At 42.6% G+C, this 14,633-nt stretch overlaps 1 protein-coding gene across 1 annotated transcript in view; it reads left to right on the forward strand.

The window, feature by feature from the left end:
* Window positions 1-14,633, forward strand: part of LOC306939125 (uncharacterized protein) — a gene marked incomplete at its 5' end in the record, with an annotated part of 161,250 nt that overhangs the window by 120,063 nt on the left and 26,554 nt on the right. Inside the window, 8 exons of the mRNA XM_079523625.1 lie at window positions 862-1,090; window positions 2,571-2,699; window positions 8,685-8,804; window positions 9,590-9,674; window positions 12,522-12,596; window positions 12,703-12,834; window positions 13,537-13,686; window positions 14,145-14,216. Of these exons, the coding sequence (XP_079379751.1) occupies window positions 862-1,090; window positions 2,571-2,699; window positions 8,685-8,804; window positions 9,590-9,674; window positions 12,522-12,596; window positions 12,703-12,834; window positions 13,537-13,686; window positions 14,145-14,216 (992 nt within the window). The remainder of the gene's footprint in view (window positions 1-861; window positions 1,091-2,570; window positions 2,700-8,684; window positions 8,805-9,589; window positions 9,675-12,521; window positions 12,597-12,702; window positions 12,835-13,536; window positions 13,687-14,144; window positions 14,217-14,633) is intronic.

Here is a 14,633-nt window from a genome sequence, read left to right on the forward strand (position 1 = left end):
TTTGAAAGGAGCAAAACCATTCATCAGCCCTGAGTATTTTTTACAACACCTCTGTTGCATACAGTTGGGTGCCACCGATATTGTCCCTTACCATTTGACCCATTTAGGCCTGACCTCAACATTTTAAAAAATCCTTCTAAATCCTCCAGTTTTCTGAAATAAATATTTTCACGATTTTTCAAAAATAGCAGACCTACAAAGCTCGTAGCGCGCCACTCGGTGGCGCGCTATGAGCTTGTAGATCTGCTATTTTTCAATAGCTAAATTATAATGTTTAAAACACCAAAAGGGGTTCCCGCCCAAAATGGGTTAACTGTCCTTTTGCGCAGATTACGCAAACCTCAGCAAAAAGAAAAGTACAATATCGATAGCCTCCAACTGTAGGTAGGTACATACAGTAGGTTTACATAGGTTTGCATAGGTTGCGTAGGTTTCACTATTTCCTTGGCGCCTCTGTAACACAGCAAAGACAGCAATCATGCAATATTGTAACACGATTACTGACTTTACACTATAATATATTTAGGGTAAAAAGTACTTAGAGGTAAATAAACCAACTGACAAAATTGCTAAAGTTATTATTTTGCTATACTAATTGCTCTGGGGAAAAGCAATCATTTTATTACACCCCTTTTTGAAAGCTATTGCCGATGTATTATTTTCTTTTTATTATTATTATTTATTCTTTTTCTTCCAGAAAATAATTATACATATATTATTATATATCCTTGGATATAATATATAAATGGACCCATAAGGGACCATTTGGTTACACTTGTACAGTTACAAATGTCACAGTTACACACAAGGATAAGACAGAAAGGAGGCCCATACTACACATATTGACGTCTATCCGTCCAGGTTCTGGCTGGCAGACTGTCCGCGTACGGCCGAAGCGGTGACCTTCGCCAACCTGCTGTACAAGGAGCTGATGTCAGTGCCCTACATGGCCAAGTTCGTGGTGTTCGCCAAGATGAACGAGGCACGCGAGGGGCGCCTGCGCTGCTACTGCATGACGGACGACAAGATGGACAAGACCCTGGAGCTGCACGAGAACTTCACCGAGGTGGCTCGCAGCCGAGACATCGAGGTAAGCCTGTGCGGTATTAGAAAAGCATGCAATATTCCATAACATAACATTGTTGATACCTCGATGACGATATGCAGTATATAGTAATGTATTTATGCTTCAGGTTAAGTTTAGCAAACCAAAGACATATTAATTAAATATGTAAAACAAATATCCAGCCTAACAAAAGGCAATATACTGCCTCTGAACTGTAACTTCCAGTTGCATTATTGTACATAGCCTAAATGCAATAATAATATTAGGCCTGCTGCAATTCAGGATGGAAAATTAAATTGTCCTTTTGGATTTGGGGAGAAGTAGTTTCATGAGGAGCGACAGGGAAGTACTTGATATAAACAGAAAACGTTCTGTTGAGAGGGGCGGAGAGGTAACCTGACTCCGCCAGATGGGGCAGCAGAGAGTACACTGCTGATTGGCCAGGCCGTTTTGTGGCCGGGCATCAAGTCTGCCTGAGAGTTCCCAGATGGGAGCAGGAGGGGGGAACCCAGTGTACTCTCTGCTGCCCCATCTGGCGGAGTCAGGTTAGCGGAGAGGAGCAGCTGTGCTCAACTTCCGTCTCCATTCTCCACTCCACAGTGCTTTGCTGATGGGATTGCTCAATGGGCAAATAGACATAATAATATGCCATTTATTTACCTTGATAAATCTACAGTATACCTTGCATGATGTTACCTTGATGAAGGTATATTTTCGATCTTGCAGCCTTTCATTGAGGTCAGCACTAGATAGCGGATAAAGTTAGAGTGAATTGGATTAAGACTGCAAAAAACAAAACAACCTGTATAATAGTGTACTGTTATTAGGAGGATAAAGCCCTGGAGATGCATCATCTCGTTTACAAGTCTACAATAAACAGAACAATTCAACAAATACAGTACATCTGTGCAAAAAGACAAAAGTCAGCATGCTGAGATAGTTTCTAGAGTTTAGTTGTGCCCAAGCAAATTTAGTGTCATGTCGCCCTCTGGTGGTGGCAGTATAGCTCTGCGAGAAAGACTTGACCTCAATTGAGATTTTTTTTTTTTTTTTTTTACTTTTTTTTTTTTCAAAATGGAATGAGCTTTGTTATCACATATTCTCCAACTGTAGCAACTGAAGCTTAGGCCGTCAGTTGTTAATGATACATTTTCTTGGGATTTAATCCAACCAGCAGGGGAGCTTTTAGGCCACACACCTGAGACCTGGAACGCATCCATGTCACGTTAGCGTTTAACCACATTAACCATTAACCCATTTTGGGCGGGAACCCCTTTTGGTGTTTTAAACATTATGTTATAATTTAGCTATTGAAAAATAGCAGATCTACAAGCTCATAGCGCGCCACCGAGTGGCGCGCTATGAACTTGTAGGTCTGCTATTTTTTTTAAATCGTTAAAATGGGCCTCAAATCTTTCCGAAAATTGTCATGATTTAGAAAACTTTTTTTTTTAAATTTCGACGTCAGGCCTGAATGGGTTAAAAGACCTTGTGCTTCCCTCAGGTGATGGAGGGCATGCCATTGTTCCTGGAGTGTTCTGGGAACCTGGTGCCCGTGAGGAAAGCCACCCAACAGCCGCGGAGCTTCAGCTTCCAGGCGTTCCGAGACAACCGGCTTCCCGTGTCTGTCAAGGTACTGTCACCCTATACAGTCTGTTCCTCTATTTCTGTCTCGTCTTCCAGTTACTCACATCTATACTGTTTGTGAATGTGTCATATCGTATTGTGGTTAGGTTGTGTATTCACTGTCTCTGTCGAGTTTTTAGAGACAGATTTATATTTAGTTTTGCACCCGTGTCCCACGGCAAAAATAGCTTATCTACAGTACAAGCTCCAGATGAGTTGCAAAGAGACTCAGCTCGCAGATCTGCTATTTTTCGTCAATCGTCAGAAACTTAAAGGTATATTCAGTGATTTCACTTAATTCAAATGTCACTTATTTTTTCTTATTTTTTGGATAATCCTCCCTACTATAAAGTGTGCTGACCATATAAGGAGTTCCTCCCTGTCCCCAGTTAACCCCTGGGGTCAAAAAACCCTAGTTTCGGTTTGGGCTTTGGGTGGCAAAGCCTTCATCCAATCAGGATGAGAGGGGCCTTCCTCCAATCATGATCGAGTGGGGCGGACCTTGGTGCACGTGCTTTTGGTCTGTTGTACTTCCCCCACTGTAGAGCGTGTGCATGTGCACATCTTGTTACCGGGTGGACCGGATTTTTTCCAAATCACCCAAATCACTGAATGCTCCTTTAAGTATGCTACACATAATATGAACAAGCCGATCGGCGGTTACAAGCCACGTTTTCTTTTTCTTTTTTGTTGTAATATACTTCTCTTGATACATCTTTATAAACAATCTGTGTTTGTGTGTATTAATATTATGTTTATCACTGCACACACAAATGTATATAAATCTACATAATAGAGATGGAGATAAAGAGATTTAGATGTCACAGAAAAAAGGAAATTATGCATACATTCAGATTTGAACATGTCCGTGTGAAGGATTTGTGTATGTGTAATTTGTGTAGGCCTATGTAGGATTGTCAGTTGTGTTCTGTGTGTTCGTATGTGTATTGACAGTCCATTCATAATGGATATTGTTGTTGTTGATTTTGCATCATATGTTCAATTGTTCATTCATAACTTACTTACATGGACATTTTCATGAATCTGTATGTACATATTGTGTGGATAATGGTTATGCATAAAATAGGGGTATAATGGTACACTTATTTATACTGAACAGTTTCAGTACAGGGCGTGATGTGTAGGCTACCGATCCGAGTGAAACTAACCTGTAAATCTGAGTTCCCGCTTTAACACTTTTACCCAGTTAGGACGGGAACCCCTTTAGGGGGTTTCACCTTTCAACCCGGTAACCCCTAGTTGTTGCTATGTACAGTAAATAGCAAAATACAAGATTTTCATAAAACTTAGGTCTGGATTTAGAAGGTATTTTTAGAACCGGCCTCAGGTCTAAATTTTAGGGAGTGCACCATACAGTGCTACAGAGTCACCACGCTTAGCCCTGAACCCTGTCCGTCATGACGGCAGCCGAGATGTACGAGTTTGAAGACCTCCCTGTTAATTAATCTCCTGTGTATTCGGGAACACTTTGGTTTCTCTATGAAGTACAACAACGGGGCCAGACAAGTCGATCAGATGAAAGCAGTGTGGCAGCGTTGCTCCGTAGCACTCCAGTATGCTGCCGACAACACAACAAACATGTTAGCTAATTTAAGGAGGCAGTGCTGTGCTATTACATTATTTATTGGAGAACTTGGTTTGGAGTGATAATAGCAGTAGGTGTTTGTATCCGGGTAGCCTCGCCTTTGGACCACAAGTTCATGGGTTCGATCCCAGGCACCGCCAAATCAGCGAATGAGTTGCACGGCTTGGGTGCGGGAAGTACGGAGAGCTGATGGTAGGTGTGGCGCTCCACCTCAGCAATCAGCAAGCATTTTTACGGGGACAGACTGCCGCATGTTTCCAGCTGATACCGACAATAAGCTACTCCCGACCGACTTTTAAATTATTTTCTATTACAATATTCTTTGGACAACTTGGTTTGGAGCGGTAATAGCAGTAGGTTTTGTTACACCCCTAAGATATGTATGTGAATTAAAATACATTGTATTTTCACCTAAAAGTGCATAATTGTAAAAGCCTTAAGAGTTCCTTTATGTAATATGATTCTTTGGTTTGGCAGTACATCTTTCAGCACTTTTCAGCATTCAAACATCTATTAAACTTGAGCAGCAGCAGTCCTGTGACATTAGTTGCTCTTGGAAATAACATAATACTGTATGACAGGACTGGCGCTAAGTGTCTGGACTCTAGAAGAAGGTTTCAACTGTTGATATGTGAAAACCAACATGTCAACACCCAGTTGGATGTTTACACCACTAGAAAGCGGTTCGCTAAACAAAGATTTAAAATGTTTAATATGTAATATTTGATACAATATCGTATGGAAAATGTTGTAATATAAGGGTGTTTAGGGAAGCTTTGTTTATAGCCCTAAACTGTCTATAGTATTATGGCAGTTGTGGAATATTTAAAGGTATACACTTCACATTTTTTACTTATTTTTGTGTAATTGGTCTTCACTAATGCTCATTATAAGATGGAACAATTTCTGTCTTCTTACTCTGTCTCAGAGGAGGACTGCCTGCCTCGTGCATACCACCAGTGACATCATCGGTAGGCCGGTTTAGTAATTTAAAACGTCTTACCAGCTTGTGTGAAGCACAAGCTGGTCTATTCAGTCGCTGTGCTAGTAGTCACTTTCTCATCATTGGCTGTCCTTTAAGCCAATGGGGAGTCCACAGTGCCTTCTCATACTCTGAACGGGTCGTTGTCGCTGACTGACTGAGTTGCTGAATCAGTCAGTGCTATACGTTCACCTGAACGTCCACTCGAGCTATGGCATCACAAGTGCAAAAATAAAGTAAAGAGGGAAATGTGCATTGTTTGGTTCAATAATCGAAACATGTTTTTTTTAAACATGATTGATGAATCAAACCGAGAGCAATATTTCTTTTCTACTTTTGTTATTAATGCAATAATCAAATGGCTTCTATTTCAGCATGCTAAATTTCCAGGGAATTAGCTTGGAATACCCATCGAAGATGTCACTGGTAGGCAGGTTTCTGCACTGTCCACGGCCCTCCTCTCAGACACAGAGGGAATAGAAAAAAATGGTGCCATCATTAGTAAGGAGTAAGGACCAATTATGTGAAGATATATAGGTTGGAAATCGGTGAAGTGGTCCTTTAAAGGTGCTATACATTCATTTTTTATTTATTTTTTGTTTAAAGGTTAAAACTCTATATTCTGACAGTAATCTTTTCTATAGAGTGTTTGTTCGGTAACAGGGGTCTTTTATGAACAGAAAACATCATTTCCATCCAATGGGCTATATGCATCCAACTCTTCCGCATCGGCTTGGGCTGCTGCTGTGCTTCCGGTCGGCAGCCTACTCATTCATTGTGAACTTACGTTGACATGATGATATGATCTAAAACGTCTTAAATCTCCTATTAAAAACGGCAGTTCTTCCATGCTCCCACTCACTCTCACTGCTCACGCAGTGCACGCACTGACAGACTCTCTCCCCCATTAGCTTCTCTCTCTCTCTCTCTCTCTCTCTCTCTCTCTCTCTCTCTCTCTCTCTCTCTCTCTCTCTCTCGGCACGCACACACAGGCTGTGTGTGTGTGTGTGTGTGTGTGTGTGTGTGTGTGTGTGTGTGTGTGTGTGTGTGTGTGTGTGTGTGTGTGTGTGTGTGTGTGTGTGTGTGTGTGTGTGTGTGTGTGTGTGTGTGTGTGTGTGTGTGTGTGTGTGTGTGTGTGTGTGTGTGTGTGTGTACCCCGTGAGAGAGAGAGACAGACTGGAATGGCTTAGGGTTGACGACAGAGTACAGCATCTTGCAATGGGTCTGGTCCACAAGATTCGATACAGCACCAAGATACCCATGTACCTGTCTAAATACTTCCTTAGTGTCCACACCCATAACACCAGAGGGAGCTCAACAAACCAGATTGTGCAACCCAGATTCGGCACAAACAAGGGACTAAATTCTTTTCGCTCCTATGCCACCAAAATGTGGAACGCCCTACCAACAGTCATTAAGACATGCGAATCCCGTGACTCCTTCAAAACCGCTATCAAAGGGCACCTACGGACTGCTGCAATTCGAAACTGGCCCCCGTAAAACCTGAATCCCCCCACCCCTTTTTTCCCTCACTGTGTATATATATATATATATATATGTTTGTTTTTTTCCCTTTTTACCTCCTCTATGATGATTTCCTGTTTTTGGCTATATAGAGTATATTTGTACATCTCTAATTGTTATGATGAATTGAACATGATGGGCCCTATTGTAAACAAGTGTAATACTTTATGGTGTCGTCCACAGTTAACAGTTTTGTATTGAGTTGTGCTTGAAATGTACTGTAATTCTCCAATCTGTTAATAAATTCATCAATCAATTAATCAATCAAACGTTTTAGATCATGTCATCATGTCAAAGCAAGTAACAAAACAAACTACGAAAAACCATGACATCAAATAATCAAATGAAAAAGTGTGGTTTAAAGAACTCAACTTTATTCCTACAAAATCATGACCGTAAGTTCTCAATGAATGAGTAGGCTGCCGACCGGAAGCACAGTAGCGGGCCAAGCTGAATGTGGAAGAGTTGGATGCATATAGCCCATTGTGAGAGAGAACCCCACAAAGATCATTTTCAGCCTTTACAGGTTTTACAGTATAGTTACAGTTCTCTGCTCTCGTTTTATTTGATTTCAATGTATTTTCTAATCACTAAAGAGCTGAGAGAGATGGGGAGATCCCCGTACTGAACAAATATGCCATTACTATGGAAATATAGAGCTATCTTTAACACTTATTTTAACAAAATAATATCACTTACAGCATCTTTAACTTCCTACTAGAAAAACAATGGTTAAAGATTGTTTATTTGCCACCCCCTTCTTGTTTATGTTTGTGTGTCACTCACACCCTGAACTCATTTATTTGCTTCCATTTCTTTCATTATTTGTTTGCTCTAACTTCCATCTTTTTATGGAATGGCATTTTTGTTTTTATTTGTAAATCAATGTGCGTTCATCTCTTTGTTTGTCGGTGTCTGGCTTGATTGGTAATCCGTCGTGTGACAGAGTCGCGCGCCGAACGTAGCCGAACTATGAGCTCAGAACATGTCGCCACGCATATGCTGTGAGAGCTCGTACCGTAGATCGGCTATGTGAGTCGCGGCGACACCGACGTGCGACAAATTATGAATCAGCCTCACATTTGTCTATATGATATTACAGTATTATATCTGTGGTCATTATAGTCCTTTCGTTTACCTCTCAGTGTGTCCATCCCTCCAGTCCAGACTGCCATTTCTGTCTGTGTGATGTAGCCTATTCATCCATCGCAAACCAGATGAATGGCTTGTTCAGTACAGTGTCTCCACGACGGTGTATACTATAGCCTACCCATAACACAAGCTACCTGTACCAGTCTACCTGTGCCTACCTATACCTACCTACCTATCTACGTGCTCTGTTGTTGAACCGTGTGTGTGCAGTCCTATGTGCATGTCCTATATGTGACTTTCTCTCACTTTCTTTGCCTGCCTGCTTATCTTTGTGGCCTTGCCTGTCTGTCTGTCTGTCTGTCTGTCTGTATGTCTGTCTCACTGTCTCTCTTTCTCTCTCTCACGGGTCACTGTGTGTAACCGTCTGGTCTGACAGACGTCCAGGTAAAAAGTGCAGGTAAATCTCTCTCTCTCTCTCGCCATGCCTGTGGACTGCTTCCATATACCCTGTACCCCTCCTCCTCCCCCCCTCCTCCTCCCTCCTCCCCCTTGCTCCTTGACCTGTGTTACTGCTCCGCGCACCCACGCCACTACAGAGAGTTCTCATGCCGGGATTTGTTGTGCTTTTTCTTCTCCCTCCTTCTCTACTGCTTTCCATTCTCTTCATCTCTCTCTCTGATGTTCTCTGTCTCGCTCTCTGTCTGTATTCCATTTACCCCCCCCCCCTCTCTCCTCCTATCTCCCTCTCTGCCTCTCGCTCTCTCTCTCTCCACTTATCACTCTCTCAGGTCAGAGACAGCAACAAAGATGCCACTGGGTTCTTGTCCTTCTTGCGAAAGTCCACCAAGTACGAGGAAGCACAGCACGTGCTGTGTAATCTCAACATCGCCATGCCGCCCTGTGTCAAGGTGAGTGCACACATGCACGTGACATAACACAGAGTTATACTTACAGTTGGAGGCCATCGATATTGTCCTTTTCTTTTTGCTGAGGTTTGCGTGATCTGCGCAAAAGGACAGTTAACCCATTTTGGGCGGGAACCCCTTTTGGTGTTTTAAACATTATAATTTAGCTATTGAAAAATAGCAGATCTACAAGCTCATAGCGCGCCACCGAGTGGCGCGCTATGAGCTTGTAGGTCTGCTATTTTTGAAAAATCGTGAAAATATTTATTTCAGAAAACTGGAGGATTTAGAAGGATTTTTAAAAAATTTGAGGTCAGGCCTAAATGGGTCAAATGATAAGGGACAATATCGGTGGCACCCAACTGTACACGTGACATAACACAGAGTTATACTTAGCTGTGCGGTGGTGTTGCACACCGAAAATAGCAGATCTGCATACTCATATGCTATTGGTGTGCGACACAAGCGCACACCTAAGTATAAGTAAATCAGGCTAAAATCATACTCCTGGTTTAAAGACTTTTAACTCTAAAAATCTTATATTTAACCATGAAAGAACCTTTTTTGTTGTGAGGACAAGGACAATTATTGTCCTCACACTATCTATTTCTCAAATGCAACTCTACCTTTGGTCCTCCATTTGGGACCCCACAGCTATAGTAATCCATGTACGCATGTAGCCTAAGATTTAGACTCTCATAGATGTAGGTGTACAGTAAATATCTCAAATATCTCAAAACACGGATTTGAAAGAATTCATAATATTTTCACTTTTGTGACCGCCTTAGGTTGCTGGGAGTGAAGAGCGTCGGAGAACACTGACCCCTCTGGCCCTGAGAGAGCGCTACAGTGCCCTGAACGAGCCCGGCCTGGGTGAGTGTCCCTTTGCCTGACCGACGTGGGTCCTCTCTCTCCCAGTGTGTAACTATCCATGAAGGAGAAGGACCCTGAATGTTGCATTGACCCTCTGCCCACACCCACACCCCTCCTTCCGCTTCCCTCTCCACCCTATCTCTATTTCCACCTCTCTCTCGTGTGCACGCATGGCACAAAGACTTGAGCCTTGGATGCAACGCACTGCTGTACTACATCAGAGTTCTTTGCAGCGCGGCTAGGCGAATTGAATGTATGCGCAAAGATGGGGTAGCCTTGCCTAACCGAAGCCAAAATAGCTCCATGGCAAAATGGCTAACTAGCCTTTTTTTTCTTTTCTTTTTTTTCCTTTCCTTTATGACTGTCCTGGTAGCCATGGTGACTGATGATATGGTTTTGCATGGCACTGGTCGCTCCACTGCGATTTCCAACGGCATGGCAGCAGATGTATTTTACCATAGCTTAGCACCGAGAATGTGCAGGACCTCGCAGTGGAGCTACCGTAGACAGAAGAGCCTTCCGATTGGGTCGGCGACAAATCAGCCGAGAGTCCAGAGTTGTGGTTCTGGTTGGTTTGAATGACGATGGTGCAAAGGAGGAAAGGCCTTGGGCCGATTCATACTCCTATTTTACTGCTGTTTCGGCGCTGTAGTGCCGAAATGATTTCGGCTCGCCAGAAATTTTCAGTAGCACCGAAGAGCCGACTTTAGGACGGTACCCGCCCCCCCGAACCTCAAATGACGTCACATTGTAGGCTCTACAGAGCCGAACCCACTTTTATTCGGCTCTAAAATAGGAGTATGAATCGGCCCCTTTTCTGTCTAACAAATACTCAGCACTGCTACATTGCACCACAGTCCCTCTACGATATATTGAATGCTACATAGTAGATGGGACTGTAGCGTCTGTATGATATTTCTATCTAACTACCCCACTATTTTAACCTACACTTCCACTGACCACGGTCTGCAAACCCTGAGGTTCGTATGGACAAAGAAATACACTACTATTTTGTGGTTAATGCCTATTCCCGTCTTTTGCTTTTGTTGAGGTAAGTATTTGTCGTTGAATTTTAACAGCAACTGCCTGAACCCTAGAGTTCTGCAGAAATAGGTGAGCATTCTGCGAAAATCGTAGATCTACAATTCACAATTAGTCGCAACATGATGTGCTGTGAGCTTGTAGATCAGGGGTGGGCAACTTTGACGATGGAGAGGGCCACTATATTTCCACACTCACTCCCTAGGGCCATATATTACTGTCGTCGCAAAAATAGCCGATCTACAAGCTCAAAACGCGTCGCGCTGCGACGCGTTTTGAGCTTGTAGATCGGCTATTTTTGCTATATTCGAATTGAAATGTCGAATTATTTTTTACTATTTTTGAATTGGAATCCTGAAAATTAACATTTTTATGTAATTTCAAATGCCTTTTAATTATACTTGTGTTGAGCAATGAGCTACTAATTTAGACTGAAGTAATTAAAGCGGGTCATGTTTGCATGTTGTGGAATTGTAAACAGCTGAAACCAATATTATATCAGTATTCTGACATTAACCTGAGGGCCGCATTAAGTGAAGGTGGGGGCCGCATGTGGCCCCCGGGCCGCCAGTTGCCCAGCCCTGTTGTAGATCATAGTGTATTATAATTCTAATAGTTGAAACAGTTTTGTTATTAGATTTGTCCTAAAGCATCAAATGACTTGTGATGTAAATTGACATAATCACAGTATGTAGTTTAACAGTTATTGTATATAAATTATTATACATTATTATAGGGTTAGAATTAACATGGGATGCATAGGAAATGTTCTAAAAATATTACAATCATGAAGTAGTATAGTAATTGACTTTTTAGTTATTATAAAAGGTATTAAATGTGTGGATTGCAATCAATCGGTCAATCAATTGAATTGTATTGTCACAACACAGATGAGGTTAAATTCTTCATTTATGCAGCAGATTTTCACTGTTGCTGTTTAAATTGCGAATAGCTACTTATGAGTATTTATAACACATTATATGCATGGGGATGTATAGCAATTGTTACCCAAAAGGATTTGTGATTTTGTAATGACAAAGACAGCTTGGTTGTTTGCGGAATTGTTACAATGTGTTCAGATCGGACACAAAGATATTTGTTTGAGAGTCGCGCGTGACTTGACAGACATGACCAAGGCATGTCATCATGAGATAATTTTTTATTGAGCGCCTAATATTGAAGCTACTATATGGTAAATATAAAAGAGGCTATTCTGAATCAATTTTAAAAAAAAATATATATATATATATATATATATATATATATATATCAAAGACGTCAGCGGCAGTAAATTAATGTTATTCTGTATGACATGTTGTGACGCTTGCCTGAAGACAGCCAGTTGAAAAAACACACTTGTTGGTTAACGATGACGTATATATTTTAGTCATGAAAACAGTGATTGACAACAACATTCAAGACATTAGAAATATATTTTGGCATCTGGTCTGAACACACCTTTAGAGGAAATCGAAACATGGTTTCTTCTACAATCTCTGTTACAAAACCAGGTGTGCCTTGGCTTGGGTACTGTATACTTTGTGCACTGCACACCCAATACAGAAATATTTTTAATCACCTGGTGTAGTTTGGGCAAGCCATTATACAGTAGGCAAAGATTTAAACATTTTCTAAATATATCCTGATGTGTAAACTGTAGATAGCTGTAGATTATTTTCTGCTATGAATACAGGTGTGCCTTGAGATTTTGACTTGCCAATTGGGCTCAAAACGTTTGAAAACCACTGCTCTACGGTGTCGTGTGTGTGTCTATCTGAGTGGAGTGTTGTTTCTATTCAGCTGCAGTGAATCTGAATGCCATGGAGAGGACGGAAGTCAAGATCGGCCTCATAGCTGAGCAGCTGGGTCTGAGCTGGGCAGGTCAGTTCTGTGTAGGAGCTGTAGTATGCAGGAACAAATGTTTTCTGAAAATGGCTGTGCTTCTTCCCTCTGACGCCCGTGTATGTGTTTGTGTCTCCCTTGTCAGAACTGGCCCGGGAGCTCCAGTTTGGTGTGGACGACATCAACAGGATCCGCGTGGAGAACCCCAACTCCCTGCTGGATCAGAGCTCTGCCCTGCTCAACCTGTGGGCCAGCAGAGAGGGCAAGAGGGCCAAGAGTAAGTCTGACACCAATTTCACTGACACCAATTCAAGACATGCTGACTCTGTGATGTAGTGGATGTGTTGTGTGTTGTTAAAGACCTGCTGACTCTGTGATGTAGTGGATGTGTTGTGTGTTGTTAAAGACCTTCTGACTCTGTGATGTAGTGGATGTGTTGTGTGTTGTTAAAGACCTGCTGACTCTGTGATGTAGTGGATGTGTTGTGTGTTGTTAAAGACCTTCTGACTCTGTGATGTAGTGGATGTGTTGTGTGTTGTGTAATTATTAGGATGGTGGAAAGGGATGGGGGGATGAAGGGTGGGTAAAGGGAGAAGGGTGGGGGAAGGGAGAAGGGTGGGGGAAGGGAGAAGGGTGGGGGATATTGAGTGTTGGTGTTGATTTTGTGTTGCTTGATATGGAAACTTGATTCTATGTGAAAAGTAGTAGTACTGTTTGCACATTCAAATACGACAATTCTGTTCTATCTGCTCTCATTAAAAGTGTGTAAAAGTGTTAAAAGAGCATTGATGTACCCCATGCATGTGACAAGATGCAGTCAGAGAATGGCATATACCTCTGTGTTTACACTGTGTGTGTGTGTGTGTGTGTGTGTGTGTGTGTGTGTGTGTGTGTGTGTGTGTGTGTGTGTGTGTGTGTGTGTGTGTGTGTGTGCGTGTGCGTGTGCGTGTGTGTGTGTGTGTGTGTGCGTCTCTCTCAGTGGAGAGTCTCTGTGGGGCTCTGAGGAACATTGACCGTTCAGACATTGTGAGTTCTCTGGAGGCTCCTCAGACGGTGCCTGGTTCCTCAGAGGACGGCGCCTGTCGACTGTCCGCCTTGTCCGGCGACTCTTCCCTGCTCTCCATCAATGGTAAGACACATGAACACACACACACACACGCTTTAGTCTGCAGAAATAATAATAATAAACGATCAGCAGCACCGTTTCTAATAAAATAAAGACAGATCAGCTAAGTTACGATCAAATATATGAACATTGGATACGTTGAGACTTAACTTAATAGATTGGTTTCATTAGGCAATTACAGCTCAACTAGAATAAAACAAAGGGCAGAATATTTTAACATCTTACTCTGGTGTCCAGCCTGATTTGCTGCCAGTTAGCCCAGTTGACCCTTACAAGTCTGTAACTCTGACAGTATACACATGGAACCAAATGGACCCATTAGGGACCCATTAGGGTCCATTTGGTTCCATGTGTATACTGTCAGAGTTAAGGGGAGGGACATGGAAATGTAAAAGTGAGAACCATTGCTCCTGCAGTGTCCAGGTAACAGCTAATTCACCTTGTCTCTGTTGCTCCACAAGAGGTCACGGACACAAGGTCGCCGCGCCTAGTCCACAGGCCACGCGTTATTAGACCGCCGTTTTTCAGAATGGGTAAGTTGAAGCAGGGCACTATACTGTAGCTCGGGGCTGCATGGACGTATGCTACTCTTGATGATGCTGCCGATGTTGATGATGAATATCTTGAGTGACCCCTCCCCCGAGCAATATTCTTTCGAGTGATGTTGACGACGCGCTGTTGGGGAATGGTGTGATCCCTCCCACCACCACCATACACCCAGGCACGCGGTACGGTTGCCAGCATGCGTGTAGTCCGTGTACGTAACAACACCATCGCACTGCGTACCCATGCATTCCCCCGGCCGGCAAAGGTGGCACAAGATCATTCTTTTTGTGTTGCAGTTCTTTCACACCTCATGTCTTCCTTTTAGCCCTAAACATGATGGTTCAACCACAGCCTTGATATATGAGGAACGAGGATGTCACCCTGCTTCACACAGGATAGCTCAG

Source organism: Electrona antarctica (assembly GCF_951216825.1).
Source record: "Electrona antarctica genome assembly, chromosome: 16".
Taxonomy (NCBI): domain Eukaryota; kingdom Metazoa; phylum Chordata; class Actinopteri; order Myctophiformes; family Myctophidae; genus Electrona; species Electrona antarctica.